Consider the following 20929-nt stretch of genomic DNA (forward strand, 5'->3'; position numbering starts at 1 on the left):
CGGAACTCGGCAGGGCATCGGCCATGGACGGGGGAGAGAGGGGGGGGGGGTGGAGGGACGTGGGAGGGTTTGAGGAAAATGGCGCCAAATGGCCGTCGGGGGGTTTTTGGTTTCTCCCACCGACAGGCGGGCCAGGGGAGGACAAGCGCGCGCGTCCCGCCCGTCCGTGCGCTGTCCGTTTCACCACAAAACCGGCGCAAGTTTGGGCCGGGGATGGTTCGAAAACGGACACAAAGCAGACAAAAATCCGTTTGCTCCCGCGCGTTGGACCGTCTTTTTTGTCCATTTTACCTCAAACAGACAGGACCCGATAGGATAGGGTCGCGCGGTGGAGTTGGCCTTACCTCCGAATGAAGCCACATGTTAGCATGTCCGGGCAGCTTCTCGCTAGTGGCAGCAAACGCCCATCTACTGGCGAGATGGACCTCTTTGGCGACGCCAGCGATGTCCCTCGAGATGTCCGTGCCACTCGGTCCACACCCTATCACCACCACAACCTGCCAACCAAAATGAATTTACTGTAGAGCGTTGAGAAACTTCAGATCGCATCGACCATCGGACAAGTGCAAAAGAAAACAATCACTGGGCCTTTCAAAAAAAAAAAAACAATCACTGGGCAAAAACACACGGAAGGACGGACGCACTTGGCCGTGGAATGGCTCGGGCACGCGGTAGCCGGTGCTGTGCAGCTGCTTCCCAGGTCAAGCATCCGCGCCTGCGGCACCAAAGCAAATTGTCACGAGCTCGATCGGCGACGCGTTGCGCAGCACCAGGAGTGCCTGCCGGCGGAGAATGAGAATGGATCGACAATGTGTTACCGGCGACGTCGGCGAAGTGCGGCTTGGAGTAGTGGCCGTTGCAGACGACGACGGCGTCGAACACCTCCTCCTCCGCTTCGCGCTTCTCGCTGCCGGGCGCCTTCCTCGAGTACCTGACGCGCCAGCTGGTGCCGCTCGCCTCCCTGCTCACCCGGACCACCTCCGTCTCCAGCCGGACGAGGCCGTGGAGGTCGAACCGCCGCGCGAAGCTCTGGAGGTACCGGAGCACCTCCGCGTGGCCGGGGAACCTGCGGGGGTCGCCGTCGGGGCCCGCGACGAAGGGGAAGTCGAGGAAGCCCATGCACTCGCGCGGGAGGTTGGTGCGGAGGGACGCGTAGAGGTTCGAGCGCCGCTGGGTGACGGGCGGCTCCGGCGAGGCGGACGCGTCGGCGTCGGCTTCGTAGACCCAGGTGCCGCCCACGCCGTCGGTGCGCTCGAACACGACGGGGGCGTGGCCTTCGCGCCGCAGCTCGCGCGCCGCCACCAGGCCGGCGGCCCCGGCGCCGATGACGGCGACGCGGAGCGAGCGCGACGGCATCGGGGTATCGGGGTATCGGACGGATCAGGAGGACAGGAGGGAGCGGCGGCGCGGGAGGAATCGATGTCGCCTCCCTCTCCTGTGTTTTTGGTGTTTGTTTTCGGCAGAGCTTCTCGCGTTGGAGGGAGCATCATGCAACATAGATTTCTCTAAGAATTGATTAGGTTAGGCGTAATGGGTATTATAGGTAGTATCATGCATGTCAACTAAGCAATTTTAATGAGATGGCATAGAATTAAATGGAGAAAGAAAGGTTTGAGTATCATATCATGATATTGTATCATATTAAATAATGTGCTACTTTGTGTCATGCATGACAATAAGAGCATCTCCAACAACCGCATCAAAAGACGCGCGCGCGGTAAATTGGCTTTTATAACGCGCGCGGGACGTTTACGCGCGCTCCAGCGGCGGCGCGAAACTAGCGGGCGCGGGAAATGATTTCGCGCGCGAGGGAAAAGGCGGCCGCTCGCGCGCTACATTTGGCGCGCCGGACGTAAATTGCAGCGCCTCCGCCGCTCTCTCCGTCTCTCCATCGCCCTTTGCCGATCTATCCGTCTCTCCATCGCCCCCTGCCGCGCTCTGCCACCGACACGCCACCACCGCGCCATGATGCCGCCTCGGCGTCGGGGATGTACGGGCTACCGCGGCGTTCGCGTGCGTCCGTCCGGCACCTACTCCGCCGAGATTCGGTCGGGCGGCGGCATGCGGCTCCGTCTTGGAACTTTCGACACCGCCCAGGAGGGCGCCCGCGCGTACGACGCTGCGGCATGGCGCCTCCTGCGGTCCCGTCAGGACATGAACTTCGCCGACGTGGCGACGCGGGAGCGCGCACAGGAGTTGGCGCCTTTCCCGCGGCTTCTCACTGACGAGGATCATCGCAAGCACCGGAGGTGGGAGCATCGTCTCAGGCTGGCCGAGATGGACGAGCAAGCCATGGCGCTGTGGAGTCATCGCTTCCCGAAAGACACCAACGAGGAACAGTTCTTCGCCCAGAGGAGGGCGAGGAGGGCGAAGAGGAGAGAGGAGCGAGCCGACTATCGCGAGGACAAGCGAACGCGGCGGTCGCTAAATACATCCAGGCGCTAGGAGATGCGTCCTCCTGGAACTCCGGCGACGAGCGGTTCCTTGACGCCTACGCTCCGACGTCGGAGGAGGACATCACTGAGACAGTGTCCGAGTCGGACGAGTAGTAATAGGAGAACTATCTACGAAATCAAATATGTAGTAGAAGAACTATCTACAAAACCAAATATGTAGTAGAAAAAACTGAAATATAGCGCGTCTGCTGAAGCGGCATGGGCGCGCTTTAATTTGCGGCGGCCGCTGGAGCCAGCGCACCGCTGCGCGCAAAAGCTGGCTAACCCGGCGATGTATCACGACTTTTAGTACGCGGCGTGTTGCGCGGCTCTTGGAGATGCTCTAAATGTAGTCTTCTATGATACCAACATATGATACTATGCATTAGGGATGTAGTATCATAGACTAGTATCATACATGATACTATACCTAGCCATACCTTGGGCCGGGCCGGGCTTCAGGCCGGGCCTAGCCAAGCCCGACGCAAAAAACCCAGGCCAGGGCCCGGCCCGGCCATCGGGCCTGTTTTCTGGACCCGAGTCCGGCCCGAACACGTAAAAGCCCGTTGGGCTTCGGGCCGGCCCGACCCGACCTTCAGGAAAGTGCAAAACCGATGGGCCCGGGCCCGGCCCGGGAGCAGCGTCGGGCCGGGCAGGGTCGGGATTTTTCGGGCCGGGCAGGGTCGGGATTTTTCGGGCCGGGCTGGACCGGGCTTCCCATGGCCAGGTATACATGATACTAGTATATGATACTATCCATTACAACCAGCCTTAGAGCAACTTTTTACTCCACAATAACTGCTAGCACAAGGACCAATAATAAAAGAAAAAAGAATATTATAGCAGTTTTTTATTTTTTCGGAAGAAAGAGAGTTTTATTCCATGGTAGCCGAATTTTTTTAAAGCAGAGTTACAATCAGCTGGTAAAAGCTCGGCGATACAAGCTAGGCAATTCTGTAGCCAACAAATCATGTTACACTCTAACCTCTCATAGTTTGCCAGACGATCTGCTACTCTGATTTGATTTTTAGCAATTTTTAAAGGAAAAACTCTCTATCAACTAAAAGAAACTTACTCTCCGAGATTAAATGACCATATGCTGACCCGGTCCAAAATATCTGAGGCCGGTGAAGAAAGAACCATAGAGGGATCAGACTGAATTACCACCGGTTGGTTTGATCGCTCCATGGTGATTGCAAGACCTTCTCTCAATGCATGTAGTTCCGCTTCAAGCGCATCGTTACAGAAGAAAAGGTTCGGCAGGCTGCAAAGATCAATCCACTGTCTGAGTTTCTTAGGATCAATCCAAACCCGCAGTTCCATCGAAGGAAAACGAGCCGTCGACCGACAAGGTGACATGCCTAGCAGCCGGAGCAGGCCATAGATTAGACTGTGAAGGCGCTTGTATGCATCACAAAAGGCAAAATTTGTGAAGCTCACTCCAAAATGACCTCGCAGCCTCCAAAAATAGGTTTCATCATCAATGCGAGAAAGTTTCATCATCTCCCTCCCCGCGCCACGGTCGTAGATAAGAGCAGTGCTATACACACGATAGTGGCGGACGATGTGTGCACGACAATGCAATCAGCTCCGTCCATTGCATGGCAACAGCAGACAGCAGGCCGCTAGATGCTTATCGTGCAGTGGTCGTGCGCATATTTGTCGTCTGCGAAGCAGTTCCGCGTAGATAATCACCAGCGAGGGGTGACGTTACCGCTAACCACCCATCCTATTAACGATGGGTTGCTGCCTCAGATTCCCATGATGGTCTGTTGGATGGACGCACATGACAACATCTTCCAGCGGTCCTCGACTATAAAACCCCAACGACAAGGCGTCCCATCTCCAAAACCCTAGCCAACACCTCCCTTCCTCCTCGCTGCCTCCTCCCCTAGCCAACACCTCGACTCACCATGACAATGGTGTCGCGCCGTGACACAACCTTTCTTTACGAGAAGAGTTACTTTATTAATCAAATAATAGTTACATTGTCCGCTAACAGTTTTATGATGAACTCAGGTGGGGCATCAACCCAAAGAGAAGGGTTATTTGCACGTTCTTATCTAGCCAACTCATGAGCTACATAAGTTGTCTCTCTACTTATCAATATTAACCCTCCCGAAATTTAGTAAAATACTACGACAATCATCAAGAACTGGCGCTACCACCATAGAATACCCTTGGTTGCAGTTTATAACATCCACCACTGTGTTGTTATCCGATCTCACCACTAGATTAGAGCATCCCGTATTTCTTGCTAGCTTCATCCCCTCAAGCAAGGCAACTGCTTCAGCTATGAACACGTCAGCTATATGTTCCAGTCTTGTCGTAGATGTCGTTATAAAACTTCCCCAATGATCACAGATCACAGCTCCACATGAGCCTGCGTAGTCACCCTCGGTAAATGATGCATTAACATTTAAAAAATTTTGTCCAGAGAGAAACACCAGGCACTTGTTGATTTTAGGCGTGTTTTTTTATCTTCGTTGCACGAGAAAAATTCAGAACTAAAGCAAGGACCATCGGCGTAGTCCTTTTTGGAGAGAAAATGTCTTCTCCCCGAACGAATTGCCGACGTTGCCGCCAAAGGTACCAATACAACATAGATATGAGCCCCGGCAACTCCAACGGTCCATAATACAATCTCCGATAGGGTAAGTCGCATAGGATAAACTCCATGGTCTCTGCTCCGGGCCGATCAATCATACTAGCGAAATTGATATCTGGTGCGATCCCGAGAGCATCCCAAACTGCTTTTGACACAACCTATTAGTTGAACGTGCTATCATACGAGACCCTCCTATCCCAGGTTGTGCAAACTCTCTTCACAGCGAACTAGTCGCGACAACCGCTACATCCTCCTGCAACATGTGTGGCACTGGCGGCTCCATTGGCGGCGGCTGCCAATTTCTGGCGCCTCCCGTGGATTGAGCGCCTCTAGTCTAATGGACTTCATTGATCTGGAGCCTTGGGACCCTCATCACCGTCGTCGACGATGTCCCATCGGCCCCGTGGCGTCCTTGTCCCGTTTGTGCACATCCCTATCGAGGCCAAGCTCGAACCTGATCCCCAGGACCCACTCGGGGTCGTATTGCAACCCTCCAAGCTCTAGGCAAAGGTCTGCCACCACGAAGGGGAGCACATCCGCGACCGCTTCGGCCCCGTAACGATCAACTAGGAGGAGGAAGACAAACTTACAGTCGCCGCTCATTGTTTCGAGGAGGATACCGACTTCGCCTACATCGATGAGCTGTCGGGCTCGGACAAGGACGTCGACTTGATGGTGGCGGCGACGAAGCAGTGTAGATAGTAATAGCTAGCAATGTCGATTATAGACATTGCATATTGTGAAAATGTCGCTTAACGACAATTCAAGTTGCAAAATATATGTAATGCAAATATAGTTGCTAATTATGTTTATCATGCCTGATGACGATTATGAACCATTTGGTTTGATCAAATGTCGCTTAAATTAAACCAAATAACGAAAGCGGATGAGAAGAACAAATATAAAGGCTGGCGTTTGGTGATCATGTGTTTGCGCACAGCCCAGCAGCCTCCAATATGGAGCACACTTCTTATAGTGATGGAGATCCAAATTATGGTGACATACTAGAGTTACTCTTTGCATATCAGTCCTATCAAAGTTTTCAACGTTCTGCAGATGCCCGGTTCGATTTCCTTGTCGTTCCTTCGTTTCTCTTTGGGCTTGTTTAACGTGTACAGGGCTTTCTTTTTGTCTTTTTTTTCTTCTCTTCTTTGGTGGGCTGCTTTTGTCCTTTATTTTGTTCTTCCAAATTGCTTGTCTCGTGTTGGGCTTCTTTTTCTTGCTTGTACGTGGGCAGCCTCCTATTGTTTTTTGTTCTCTTTCTTTTAGATTGGTTTATTTTTTTTTCTTTGTTTGTATTTGGGCTGTCAAATATATGGGTGTCTGTCAGCTCTCCAAGACGATTTGCACTGTAGTGTGTCTCAAACAAACATAATGCATACAAAAAGTGTAGTTGTTCTAAAAAATGTAGCGTGTTTGTATTTCTTTGAGCACATATTTTTGCCACAAAAAAGAAGAAAAATAAATTAAGAAAAAAATGTGTGGTCCACGTGTGCGCAAAATCGAGTGGCATTATTTTTTAGATAAATATCCAAAACATCACTAAATTAGAAAAGAAACAATAACACATATCCAAAACATAAAATAGAAATAGAAATAAAAACAGAAACTACAAAATAAAAAATGAAAAATTGAAATAAATTCACATACTGGAGTCTGGAGGGGCGCTCGCATCGCCGAGCATCCTGTCACCGGCGACTTCCGCTGCGGAAAGCTTCGATGTGCCTACCCCCGTGATGCGGCTTCCTTCCTCACCTGTTCTCTCTCTGTCCCTGCTCGTCTCTCAGTTCAAACAGTACCGTTGGGGTGGCCTCTAGAAAGATGTTGAGCGTGGGTCCACATTCCAGAGACTTCAAACAGAAAAAGAGCAGCACACCGTCTATAGATACTCCATTCCACCACAACAAACATTTATGTGTCCCTAGATCTAGACAAAAGTAACTATTTCAGCTTTAATATGCTATTTTTTCCACAAAAACAAATTAATTTTTTGTTCTGGTTCCTTGGGGAAAAAATTCAATGCAAAAAAATTTTGTATATGATTTTTAAAAAATAACAAAAAGACCAAAATATCTTGAGAAATGCCCACTCCCCACTGTGAGAAAATAAAAAAGCTAGTTGTGAGATCAGTTATGTGGCTATAGTTGGACATGCTTCTCTCTTGTCGTCGCCCTCTCTGACAAAACAAAGGTGCTTACAAAATGCAATCAGGTTAGAAGACATGCAATTGTGTGCCTATTCTGTGACATGCAACTGGCCCCTCACCTCATCCAACAAACAGAGAAGGTCAAGTTGCAGCCAAATTATAAGACATGCAGTTGTGACCATGCTCGAAGACATGCAGTTGTGTGCCTGGTGTGGGCCATGTAACTGGGTCTCTCTCTCTCTCTCTCTCAGAAAATCAAGGTCCCCAGTTGTGACCAAGTTAGAAGACATGCAATTGCATGTCTAGTGTGGGACACGCAACTGGCGCCTCTCCCCGTACGACAAGAAATGGAAGTCGAGTTGCAAGCAAGTTATAAGACATGCAGTTACGACCAAGGTAGAAGACATGCAGTTGCATGCCTAGCATGGGACATGCAATTGGGCCCCATATCTCCCGACGCCTAGTATTGGACATGCAACTGCCATCCCTCTCCCGCCGTCCTCTGATAAAAACACAAGACCAATTGCAGCCAGGAGGGAGACATGCAGTTGTAGATGGGGCGATACTCGTAGCCGCAAAGCCTAGTGTTGGACATGCAACTGTACCCCTCTTGCATAACCCACTTACAAAAGAAAAAACAAAGGTCAGTTTCGACCGGGGTGTGTGGGCATGCAGTTGCGTGCCTAATGATAGACATGCAACAGCAAAGAGTTGCAGCGGGAGTGACATTTGCAGTTACGTGCCTAGTGGCAAACATGCAACTTATCCCTTCCCGACAAAACATCACAAAGTTACCGTCGCATTAAACACATGCAATTGCACTCGGGGACGACACTTGTAGTTGCATGCCTATTGATAGACATGCATCTATCCCCCTCTCCTGACAAACAAACCGTTAAGTTGCGGTTGCGTCAAAGACATGCAGTTGTAGTCGGGGACAACCCTTGCAGTTGCGTGCCTATTGACAAACATGCAACTACCCCCTCTCTACACGAAAAAAGGAAAAAAGAGAAATATATGCAAAGGCCACTCCTTCAGCAATTGCATGTGTAGTAAGACGTATTTAGTTGTGCATGAATTAATGGACATGCATACTGCAAAGTTTTCCTTTGAGGCTAAAGAATAACGAATTAATAAAAAAACATAGTTACACGCGGATATGATGTGTGCAGTCGCATGTGGATAGATGTACATGTAGCTGATAGTATGGTTACAAAATTGACGACAATAAATGTGAAAAATTAAGAATTAATAAAAGCCAAAAATAAAAAATAAAAAAGCGCACGAACATATTTCAAAGAAGGAATTATGAGAGAAAAATAGAACAAGAAAAGAATGAGCAGAATGAAAATAGCTAATAATTTTAAAAGAACAAACAAAAACAAACAAAATTAAAAGGAAAACTAACCTGCAAATCCAAAATGAATTGGCTCAATCCATTTTGAAAAAAATATTACACGATGTTGTGACCGGAAAAAGGAAATGCAACAAAAATTTGCACGAATCTTGGCGCATAGATTAAATGGTTTATCGCATTACCAAATATTTTTGCCTCCCCCTCTGAGGATGTGGGAGAGGTGATTCCTACTCCTCCCCTTTTATCTGAAGAGGTTCAGAGGTTTAGCTTGAGGAACTTGCAGAATATGGAAGGAAGAATGCAAGAGAGAGCTGTTGCCATTTCCAAGAAGAGAAATCTGGAAGGTAATTCAGCTAATCATAACTCATTCGATGCACTGTCTAATCCTGAACTTATGGTTCGTGCTGTGAAAATGGGGGTGGCCTTCCCTGACAATAACTTCTCTAATATGGATATTATTAGATAACTTGAAATAGTCAGGGGGAAATGTCCAAAACAGAGAGGGGACAAAATGTGAGGGTAGAGGAAGAAGTGATGTATATCACTAATGGTAAGGGAGACCAAACCCCAGTTAATACTGATTGGGGGGATGGGGAAGAGGACATAGAAGAACAATTTGCCTTGGTTCGGTCTAGGAAAAGGAAAAGCCCTAAAGTGAAAGTGGCTATTTCTAGGCCCATTACTAGAAGCCAAAAAAATCCTGTTGAAAAAACACAGGCTGGCAGCCCTGTCCATAATACCAGGGCCACCAGAGGGGGGCGAAAAGGGAAAAGATATAAATGATAGGTCTATTCTGGAATTGTAGGGGGGCAAGAAAGAAAGGGGTGAAAACCTGCCTTTCCCATATGATTAAGGACCATTCCCTTGACTTTCTTTGTTTGCAAGAAACATTACAGAAGATTTTTTTGGATAGTTATTTTAGGAAGCTCGATCCACACAATTTGTTTGAGTGGGAATGGATCCCCTCAATTGGCAAGGCGGGAGGTATCCTGTGTGGGGTTCGGAAGGAGAAGTTTGAAGTAGTTGCTTGGAGAAAAGGCAGGTTCATTATCTAGGTATCTCTCTATGATATCAGTATGAAGAAGATTTGGACTCTCTTTAGTGTCTATGGAGCAGCCCATGAGGGGGATAAAAATGATTTTCTTAGTGAATTGGCTGACTTCTGCTGCCATATTCAAACACCTTTATTGATTGGGGGAGACTTCAATATCCTCAGAAATAGTGGGGAGAAGAATAAAATATGGCGTCGAACAACACATTCTGACTTGTTCAATTCTATTATTAACACTATGTGTTTGCGTGAGATTTATATGAGTGGGGGGGCGCACACTTGGTCTAATAATCAAGCTCATCCTACCTTGGAGAAATTGGATCGTGTGCTTATGAGTAATGAATGGGAGGAGATGTTTCCTATGGCTAATATGAAGAAGCTCGTTAGGGAGGTTTCTGATCACAATGCTCTTTTATTGTACTCTGATAATCATGTTATCAGAGCCCCACAAAAAAGAGAGTTCAGATTTGAAATAAGCTGGCTAAAATCTGATGAATTTATTCCTCTAGTTAGCAAAATATGGAATCGGAATGTGAATGCCACCGATCCTGTTGATATTCTAAATATCAAATTAAAAAGATTTAAGAAGTTTTTCAAAGGCTGGGGATCGAATAAGTTTGGTCATGAAAAGAAAAGGAAGCAGGAGATTAGAGAAGAACTTGCTAACATTGAAAAAATAGAAGAGGAGGGGGATATAGACCATGAGTTGTTCTGTAGGAAGACTAACCTCTTGTGGAGATGAATGAAATTCTTGTCAATGAGGAGCTTTTTTTTGCTGCAGCAGTCTAATGAGAGATGGCTGCTTGGGGGGGGGGGTCGTAACACCGCTTATTACCAAAAAATTGCTAACGGTAATAAGCGGAAAAACACTATACACTCGCTTCATATTAGGGATACGGTGATAGAGGGGACTGAGAAACTGCTAGAGCATGCCACTGATTTTTACAAAAATCTTTTTGGGCCAGCTCAGGGAAACATGTTCCACCTTGACCCTGATATTTGGGGGGTAGAAGAAAAGCTCGATGAGCTGGACAACGAGATTCTTAATAGACCTTTCACAGAGGAAGAATTGAAGAGAGCCTTATTTTCCATGAAAAGCAACAGGGCCCCTGGCCCGGATAATATCCCCGCTGAATTTTACCAGCATTGCTGGGAGATAGTGAAGAGTGATATCATGAGATTGTTCACTGCTTTTCATATAGGGGATCTTGATGTTTGTAGATTGAATTATGGCATTATTACTTTACTGCCTAAAATCAATGGGGTCAATAAGATTCAGCAGTTTAGGCCGATCTGCTTGCTTAGATGCCCCTACAAGCTGATAACTAAGGTGCTGGATAACAGGGTGGCTCCCTTTGCTGATAAACTGTTTAGCAGACACCAGAATGCATTTATCAAACATAGAAATATCATGGATGGAGTATTATCTTTGCATGAAATTCTGCATCATACTTACATCAAGAAGAAGGTGGGTATTGTCATTAAGCTTGATTTCGAGAAAGCATATGACAAAGTGAACTGGGACTTTCTTTTGGAATGTCTCGAGATGAGAGGGTTTGGTCCCACATGGTGTGGATGGATTAAAAGTGTCTTGGTTGATGGCACAGTTAGTGTGAAGTTGAACAATGTTATGGGGCCATATTTCAAGAGCTTTAAAGGGGTTAGACAGGGGGATCCTGTGTCACCCTTCCTTTTTAACATTGCTGCTGAGTGCCTGTGTAAAATGGTGAAGGAAATATGCCCTAGAGGCAATAATAATGTTATTATTTTATTTCCTTATATCATGATAAATGTTTATTATTCATGCTAGAATTGTATTATCCGGAAACATAATACTTGTGTGAATACATAGACAAACTAAACGTCACTAGTATGCCTCTACTTGACTAGCTCGTTAATCAAAGATGGTTATGTTTCCTAACCATAGACATGTGTTGTCATTTGATTAACGGGATCACATTATTAGGAGAATGATGTGATTGACATGACCCATTCCATTAGCTTAGCACCCGATCGTTTAGTATGTTGCTATTGCTTTCTTCATGACTTATACATGTTCCTATGACTATGAGATTATGCAACTCCCGTTTGCCAGAGGAACACTTTGTGTGCTACCAAACGTCACAACGTAACTGGGTGATTATAAAGGAGCTCTACATGTGTCTCCAAAGGTAAATGTTGGGTTGGCGTATTTCGAGATTAGGATTTGTCACTCCGATTGTCGGAGAGGTATCTCTGGGCCCTCTCGGTAATGCACATCACATAAGCCTTGCAAGCATTGCAACTAATGAGTTAGTTGCGAGATGATGTATCACGAAACGAGTAAAGAGACTTGCCGGTAACGAGATTGAACTTGGTATTGAGATACCGACGATCGAATCTCGGGCAAGTAACATACCGATGACAAAGGGAACAACATATGTTGTTATGCGGTCTGACCGATAAAGATCTTCGTAGAATATGTAGGAGCCAATATGAGCATCCAGGTTCCGCTATTGGTTATTGACCGGACACATGTCTCGGTCATGTCTACATTGTTCTCGAACCCGTAGGGTCCGCACGCTTAAGGTTTCAATGACAGTTATATTACGAGTTTATGAGTTTTGATGTACCGAAGTTAGTTCGGAGTCCCGGATGTGATCACGGACATAACGAGGAGTCTCGAAATGGTTGAGACATAAAGATTGATATATTGGACGACTATATTCGGACACCGGAAGTGTTCCGGGTGATTTCGGAGAAAACCGGAGTACCGAAGGGTTACCGGAACCCCCCCGGAAGAAGTAATGGGCTATATGGGCCTTAGTGGAGAGAGAGAAGGGCAGCCAGGGTGGACCGCGCGCCTCCTCCCCCCTGGTCCGAATTGGACTAGGAGAGGGGGGCGGCGCCCCCCTTTCCTTCTCCCTCCCCACTTCCTTCCCCCTCCAAGTAGGAGTCCTACTCCTACTAGGAGGAGGAGGACTCCTTGGCGCGCCTATAGGGCCGGCCGGCCTCCTCCCCTTGCTCCTTTATATACGGGGGCAGGGGGCACCCCTAGACACAAGTTGATCCACGTGATCGTTTTCTTAGCCGTGTGCGGTGCCCCCTTCCACCATAATCCTCGATAATATTGTAGCGGTGCTTAGGCGAAGCCCTGTGACGGTAGAACATCAAGATCGTCACCACGCCGTCGTGCTGACGGAACTCTTCCCCGACACTTTGCTGGATTGGAGTCCGGGGATCGTCATCGAGCTGAATGTGTGCTAAAACTCGGAGGTGTCGTAGTTTCGGTGCTTGATTGGTCGGGCCGTGAAGACGTACGACTACATCAACCGCGTTGTACTAACGCTTCCGCTATCGGTCTACAAGGGTACGTAGATCACACTCTCCCCTCTCGTTGCTATGCATCACCATGATCTTGCGTGTGCGTAGGAATTTTTTTGAAATTACTACGTTCCCCAACAAATGGTACTGCAGGCGCAGAAAAATAATCTAGTTGTTGGACTCGCTCCAGATCTTGTTGAAAATGGAGTGGCCATATTGCAATATGCAAATGATACGGTCTTGTGCATAGATCATGATCTGGATAAAGCTGTGAACATGAAGTTGCTGTTACATTTTTGAGCTCATGTCTGGGCTCAAAATCAATTTCCAGAAAAGTGAGATCCTGTGTGTAGGGGGGGATGATGATATACTTAAAGCATATGCTGATATTTTTGATTGTCAAATAGGGCACTTTCCCATGAAATATCTTGGGGTGCCAGTGACCTTTTCTTCTTTGCGAGTAGCTGACTGGGATTTTTAGAGTCCAGATTTATTAAGAGATGTGACTCTGGCCTGGGGGGAAATGCCTCATCTCGAGGACGCTTGACGCTGCTTAATGCGAATATTTCTAGCATTGCTTTCTACTATATGTCCATGTTCCTTTTACCTAAAACTATACTTGCCAGGATTGACAAGTGTAGAAAGAGATTCTTTTGGCATGTGACCCAGAATAAGAAACGGTACTACCTTGTTAAGTGGACTAGAATTTGTAGATCCAAGAATAAAGGAGGGCTGGGTGTGAAAGATTTACATAAGCAGAACCTCAACCTGCTTACTAAATGGTGGTGGAAGTTAGAAACTAAATCTGGCTTATGGCAGGATATTGTGAAAGCTAAATATTTCAGTAGGGCTACTGTGGCTGACATTAAAATGAAGTGCAATGACTCACCATGCTGGAAAGCCATCATGAAGGTGAAATATCTTTATATGGCAGGGAGGAGAGTGATTGTGCAGTCTGGAAACATTGCTAGATTATGGGTTGACCCCATTGGGGACAATATCCCTCTAGCTGTGCAGTTTCCTCGTCTTTTCTCTATCTGCAATTATCTAGAGTGCACTGTTGATAAATGCCTAAATGCTGATCCCTCCTCATTCTTTAGAAGGAGGTTGAATAGTGAGCTTAATGACCAATGGGGTGTTGTGGGGAAAATGGCTAGAGAAGCATGTGTTTCGGATGCTGCTGATATAATCAAATGGGGCCTGGGTGGGCGAACCTCTTTTACCACCAAATCTGTTTACTCGTTCCTGAAAAAGAATGTTGCTGGATGCGACTACAGATGAATCTGGAGTGCCAGAATCTCTCTCAAAATTCAAATATTCTTGTGGCAATTTTTTCAGGATGTTGTCCTGACTAGGGATGTGATGAAACACTGAGGTTCAAAAGGGAATCCAAAATGTTCTTTTTGCGGAGGAAGAGAGACCGCACAACACTTGTTCTTTACTTGCCCTGTTGCTAGGATAACCCGGAGGACAGTGGCATGCATGTTTGGCACTGCTTTGTGCCCTGATAATATTTGGTAGGCCTATTCGTGGTGTTTTACATTCTTACCTGGAGGGGAAAAATTATATACAGCAGGGATCGCTGCTGTGTGTTGGGCGATTTGGTTGTGTCGCAACAGGGCTACTTTTGAATGCAAACCACTTACAAACCCGTTTGAATGTACCTTCTCTGCTTGTGCCTTAATTTGCTACTGGGCAGGAATGATGAAGCAAGATGACGCGACTGCCATGAGGGACGGGGCGAAGATGCTGAAGGAGAATGCATCAATGATGATGAGGATTTGTGCTGCGAGCCATGAAGAGGCGGCCTGCTGATTCTGCTGGAGATGCGTCCCTCTGGTTTAGCTTGATGTTTGAGTCGCTCTCCCCTGCGTGGGTCTGAAAACTTATGCTGCTCGACTGTCGCGAGCTTGTGTTTTGTGCTCTTTTGGGGCTGACTGGCGCTGGTTCCTAGTTGCAGAAGTATGGCGTCGTCGGGTTTTCGTCCCACAGTGAGTAATCTCGATGGCGAGTGCTCACGGTGGGTTTCCCGGCGATGCGTTGAACTCGCTTCCCCTTTTCTCCCTCTTTGGACTGTTATATTTTCATTATGTTCCAGTAATAGAAAAGGGTAATGCCTGGTTCAAAAAATATATTATATGAGCAAACCTTGACCCACATCATGGAGGAAAATAAATATGTATATTGATTAAGACATGCTAAAAGATATAGGGGAAGATAGAACAGATAGCTTGATCTACTAAAAAAACAAGACAACAACTTTGCACTTTGCATGGTCTATTTCCATCCACAACCCAACAGACAAAAAAAAAAACAGGCCGGCCGGCCGTGTCATCCTAGCAGGCCGATTAAACGTGACAAGCAACTAGCATAAAAAAATCAATCGAGGGATCGACTGAGACTTTGTAAGAAATTAGTCTACTGAGTTTTAGTCGTTCCGTTTTCAATTACACCAATTCATTTGTGTTAAAAAATGGACCCATTGCTAGTTATGACTGACAATCGCTTTTTCTTAAAAAAAAGAAAAGACTGAGAATCGCTATCCATCTCAGTCGCAAAAAAAGACTGAGAATCCTATCCATCTTAGTCACACAAAAAAAGACTGAGAATAGCTACCCATCTCAGTCACACTAAAAAAAATGATTTGTCCCAATTATTATGCGCCTTTTTCCTTTGTTGAGAATCGATCTTTGCTGCTTGCTACTATTTATTTTTTGAGGATCTGCTGCTTGCTACTAACTATGTTCCAGAATTTCTCCGTGATTGTATTATCGGCGAATGTATTACCCTTGAGTAATCAATAAAGCTCCTAAGTTACAAAAACAACTCTGTAGCCTCCATATTAGGTTAGAAAAACTCATTTTTTTGTTAGGCCGGCCTGACCGCTGAGGACAACGATGTGAAAGCATAAAACAGCGGGACCTCATATTTGGCGCTGTCAGCGCCGGTTAGGTCTGCTGACACTCAAACGTGACTTGTAGCGGGCCGGCCCAGCAACATGCTCTCACAAGCAAACGCAAAGAAAAAAAATTAACAGGTTGTGCCGTAGCCAATAAGCACCAGGTCGAACTCAATTAGTTGTTTACTATGAGAAAACAGTGCCATTTGACCATTTCTTTTGTACAACATTAGCATATACTCCCTCCGTCCCATATATAAGATCTTATTGCATCCAATCTGGATGTAATAAGATCTTGTATATGGGACGGAGAGGGGGTATTATATACCCCGTATAAATTATTTGAAAAGAAAGCATAAATTAGAAAATGATTCTTAAAAAGTTGAAAACAACCATGAATTTGAAAAAGTTAACATAATTGAAAAAGGTTTGTAGAAATTGGAAGAAGTTCACAGAAACGAAAAAAGTTCGTGAATTTGAGAGAATTTCATGAATTTGAAAAAACTTCATTAATTTTCAAAAAGTTAATGAAATTTGGGAAGAAAATCATGAAATTTGAAAAAGGTCACGAATTTGAAAAAAGTTCTTGAGCTAAAAGTTTATGCAATTGGAAAAAGTTCATATATTTGAAAAAAAAAGTTCATGAATTAGAAAAAAAGTTTCAGTTTACAAAAAAGGAAAAAAGGAAAAATATAAAAAGAAAAATAAAAACATTTCGCTGAGCAAAATCATTGCTGCAAAAACAAAAAGAAAACCCGCCCGAAGAAGCCTGCGGAACCTACAAAACCAATGGCAAATGAACTTACATGAGACGGCCCGTTTGCTACCTCATGTTGCATGGGGTGTGCGCCAGTTAATCCAATAGTCTGTAAATGGCGCTTAAGGCGACAAATAAGAATTGGGTAAAACAACCCTGCTTAAGAACAAGTTTTTGGACCTGGGCACTTAGGACATCTACAACTGGAATTGGCAAATTCGGACTCCTATATATTTGTGGATGCACCCGTATCGCCGTACGCGTCTGCGGACAGTGACATGACATAATAAAATGTGCCTCCACAATCGGCTCCCTCAACCAAATCCTCAAATTCATACTAGTCTGATGCAATGTTCTTCACGCATGTCATCGAACTACCAAAACTTGACATGTTCTACTAACTAGGAATGAAACGACAATAGAAAAAGTTCATCCACAACCGCCCTTGCCCATGTCATCTTCGTTGCGAAAGCATCGGCCAAAGATGCAAAACGGATCTAGGCGGATCTGCTCACTACCGGATCTCGATGAGAGATCAATCACGTCCACAACACCACACCTCACCCACTGAATGGCCCGGCCTCGTCCTCGTCGGACATCCCCTTGTTGTAAAGCTCGAGATGCCGATGCTCCTCCACGACGAGCTCGGATGCTTCTGGTGGAGCTCAACCATGTATGATTCGTTGGCACACTCCACCTTGATCCGCTCGATGGCATACTGGTTCTCCCGCAGCTAATGGCGGGAGACCAATAAGGGTCGAGGTTGACTATCGGCGGGACGTTGGGGCAGCCCAAGGTGAAGTTCAACTTTGCCTTGCTGTCGTAGATCCCCACTACCTTGATACGATAAGCCCTCGTTGCCAACTCTGCCGATTGGAAGGACCCCACCCAGTACCGGGCGCCGGAGTTTGTATGTATCCTTGATCTCGGACATCTAGGCCTCCCACGACGGCGGTTGGTCAGTGAAGGAGTGGAGTGGGGGCGCCGCAGCGGTCTCGACGCCGGTCTCATTGCGAACCATGGCGTGGATCCGTGCTGCACATCGGTAGCGGCAACCTCCGACGGTGTGTTGGCTTCTGGAGGGTGAATTTGGGTGCGGCAGCGAGGATGAGGTGCGAGGAAGAGAGAGGGGCGCTGATGAGGGGGTGGATGTTTTTCCGGAGAATGAATAAATTCAAGGGCGGACCAACGCGAGGAGTAAAGAATATACTCCTCTAAAGCCTTCAAGGGATCGGCTATGTGTGTTTTAGAACCTTAAAACTAAATTCTTACATCTCTAGCGCTAATATCCTTAATTATACCTCATCTAGCAATTTTAGGTTCTCAAGTCTTATGATAATAGGTGGCTCGTGTGGCTCTTTAAATCGTTCTATGTCAGTCCATCTTGTACTAGCTTGGCTTTTATAGATTTGCCATCAAAGAAATGGTGAAACACCGAGCTGCGAAGAACATAAGATGACGACTTCATTACATTGGCATTAATTTCAAAATTTGTGTATCGTCTGTGTTTGATTTTGTTTTCTCAACTATATCTTGTTTGTTCAATCAATAAAGCCATATGATGTCCATTTCCTGGAAAAAAAAGGCCATGTCTGACAGAGGTGTGTGCAATCAGTGAACAGGGTGGTACGCGATTCTTTTTTTAAAGAGGTTGGATCGATCATTAGAAAAAAATTAAGCCAAATAAAAAGAATATTGTGAGAAATCAAAGCTTCCACCTAAAAGATGCACACGAAAAGATTTCATAAAAAATCTCGCAGAATCGAGGACGGAGTTTCCTTTTGCACATACCAGATCACCCATTAGTAAATTGACTAACTACATCCAATCTTCGAAAAGTCCCAATTGTTTCAATTTTTGAAATGACATAAGAACGAAACCCCCATGAATATGAATATTTGATAAAACCTCTTGCAACAAGGTATACGAAACAGGCCAGCAAAGATCAACACATTACAAGAAGCGGCAAAAATTACCTACAACTACGTGACCATTCTTCGGCATCAGCACCGTCAAAAGGCAGTACACCTTTGTGTCATCATCATCAAGACCCACCCGAAGGCGGGATAAGGATTTTCATCATGAATACCGGTCCAACCAATGAAGACTAGAACATCAACATTAGGACAACACCAACAAGCAGACGACATAAATTTTTCGTCGCCGAGGACAAGACCTTGGTATCATATTACAGAGGACAATAAGGAAGACGAAACAAACAAATCAGCATGAACTGAAGCGAACACAACTGAATTCCAAGTCCATTTTTACAAGCATGATCGAGCTGGCAATTCCCAGCACCTGCATATCTCCCCGGCTGGCCATAAATTAGTGCACCCAAAAATTTCTGTGCCTCGCTGACACTACAACTGGCCGCTGCTAACACCTGCCTCCTACCTCATGCCTCGCAGTTCCGAGATCCTAGATCTCATGCCTCTGAACAGTACAAGATCTTGGCCATTCCGCAAGCGCTCCCGGAGGCTCCTGATTTCTGCGGCCTCGCTATTCTTGGTTTCCATCCGAGGCTTGAGCCGCTCCGGTCGTCTCTGTTTTCAACTGCACTGGCGGTGCAGGTGCAACAGCCCCTGCACGAATCATGATGATAAGTCAAAGTGAATCACATGGTCATGCTTTGCATGCAGGGCACAGACATGGAGCAGACCTGCCATGTGGTGGTGGGACGACGGTCTCTGTTGCATGGCGTTGGAGACGCGGCGGAGCACGGCGACCTGCGCGCGCAGGTGGACGACGTAGTCCACGGCCTCGCGGAGCAGCGAGGCGCCGTCGAGGAGCTCGCCGCCGGGCACCATCCCCCGCAGCACCTTGGTCCGCTTCCTCACCAGCCTCCTCGCGATCTCGCCGCTGCTCGCCGTCGTCCTCCTCTGGGGACAGCACCTCCTCGCCACCTTCTTCCGCCTCGTCGTCGCCTTCGCCGTGGCTGCAGCCGGCAACCGCCTACTCCACGACGGCGAAGATGATGACGATGCTGCTGCTAGAAGGGCCTGCGGCCACATGGCTCCGTTGCCGCGGGTGGTGGCCATGGCGATGTCGGCGGACGACCGGACGGCGCGCTTCCTTTCTTGCAGGCCCATGGCGCCGTTCCCGCAGGATCTCAGGCTCAGGAGGAAGCTCCTGAGGAACCCCTGCTTGAAGGCCTTGGTGCTGCTGCCGCCAGGTCCCCGCATTGCCGCTGCTCCGCTCGAGCAATGGACTCCTCCTCCTCGATGTCGACGCACTGCCTAGCCAAATTGTTGTGTGCCTGACTCTGACATTGTGTGTGTGCGTGAATATATATCCGCGAGGCGGGGACGAAAAGAGCGGGCGCAAGACGGCATGCCGCCACGCACATGTGGTGTGAGCTAGCATGCGTTGCGGCCATCTGGGCCGTGGTCCTGGGAGTGGCCAATGGCAGGCGTCTTTTGCCTCTTTTCTCATGCAACGCCAGCCTATCCTGTTTAAGCTTGGAAAAAGGTTAACTAGATAGTATCAGGGATTTGCACAACACATGGATGAACAGCTCGGATTGTTTTCAATTGAACATGCGCGCATGTGGCTGACGCTTGAGTTGGGGAGTACAAGGTAGGAGTGAGCATCCCCGTATCTGATTGCTCTGCATTTTGTTATTGCCACTCTGCCATGATCCTTTCGAGAAACGCATGTTATGTATGCGTGCAACATGGCTTGTAAAGTAGAGCATATTATGTACGTACGAATGTGTAGCACAATGCGGGTGCTGAATGTGATCCGTGCTCTTAAACCGTTTTCATCGGTGATCATCGGAGGCTGCGGACGGAGACGTACGGGGGGGCCGGGGCCAAGAGGGGCAGGCAAACAGGACGGGCAGGCGGAGCACATGGCGGCACATGTGGCGTCGCCCCCCGGGTTGGCAACCCCGCGAGTGATGAGGGAAACGTAGGTGCGTTGGCATGCGCATGTCGCCGGCCGGCCGCGCGCGCATGGGCTGTCATGGCTTGGCAGCCGGTTCAGCGCATGCATGGCCGGCCATGTTCCGCCAGCATGTGTAGGCAGGCACCAAAAGCTAGCTAGCTAGCGCAGATGGGACACCCAACGGAACCCCCGCCGCACCGACATCGTCGATGGTAGAAAATTGGCCGATGCCGATCGAGAACGATATCTCGGTGAGAACCGATCGGGTAAATGTAATTCTCTCATCTTGGCATAGGGAGCATCCATGGTGATGGTGGTGGTGGCATATGGAGCCGTCCATGGAATTTTGGTGTCTCTCGAGGCAGAGGGAGGGAGTGTGTCGTGTGTGCTTTTGAGGAAAAGGCAAGGAAGGGGCGGCGTGGGCGCGCTCACATGGCGGCCACATGGGCTTCCTCCCCAAACTCGGCGCGGGCGCACATGAGTCC

General features: G+C 47.4%; 1 protein-coding gene and 1 pseudogene across 1 annotated transcript; both read right to left on the reverse strand.

Annotated features, from left to right (window-relative positions):
• Positions 1 to 65: 65 nt before the first annotated feature.
• Positions 66 to 1478, reverse strand: LOC123132498 (flavin-containing monooxygenase FMO GS-OX-like 4; annotated as a pseudogene).
• A 17116-nt stretch (positions 1479 to 18594) lies between these two features.
• Positions 18595 to 20290, reverse strand: LOC123132499 (transcription factor IBH1-like 1). Its single transcript, XM_044552299.1, has 2 exons — positions 19219 to 20290; positions 18595 to 19141 (listed from the first exon to the last, which is right to left on the reverse strand). Exons 1-2 carry the CDS (start codon positions 19739 to 19741, stop codon positions 19059 to 19061), a joined length of 606 nt encoding a protein of 201 aa, XP_044408234.1. The 5' UTR covers positions 19742 to 20290; the 3' UTR covers positions 18595 to 19058.
• Between the last annotated feature and the right edge of the window lie 639 nt (positions 20291 to 20929).

This window comes from Triticum aestivum, chromosome 6A (assembly GCF_018294505.1).
Source record: "Triticum aestivum cultivar Chinese Spring chromosome 6A, IWGSC CS RefSeq v2.1, whole genome shotgun sequence".
Classification (NCBI taxonomy): Eukaryota; Viridiplantae; Streptophyta; class Magnoliopsida; order Poales; family Poaceae; genus Triticum; species Triticum aestivum.

Coding starts and splice junctions, on each gene's coding strand:
- LOC123132499 (XM_044552299.1), bottom strand. CDS start 19,741: ATGCGGGGACCTGGCGGCAGCAGCACCAAGGCCTTCAAGCAGGGGTTC. Junction 19,142..19,218: donor GTCCCACCACCACATGGCAG/GTCTGCTCCATG, acceptor TGATTCGTGCAG/GGGCTGTTGCACCTGCACCG.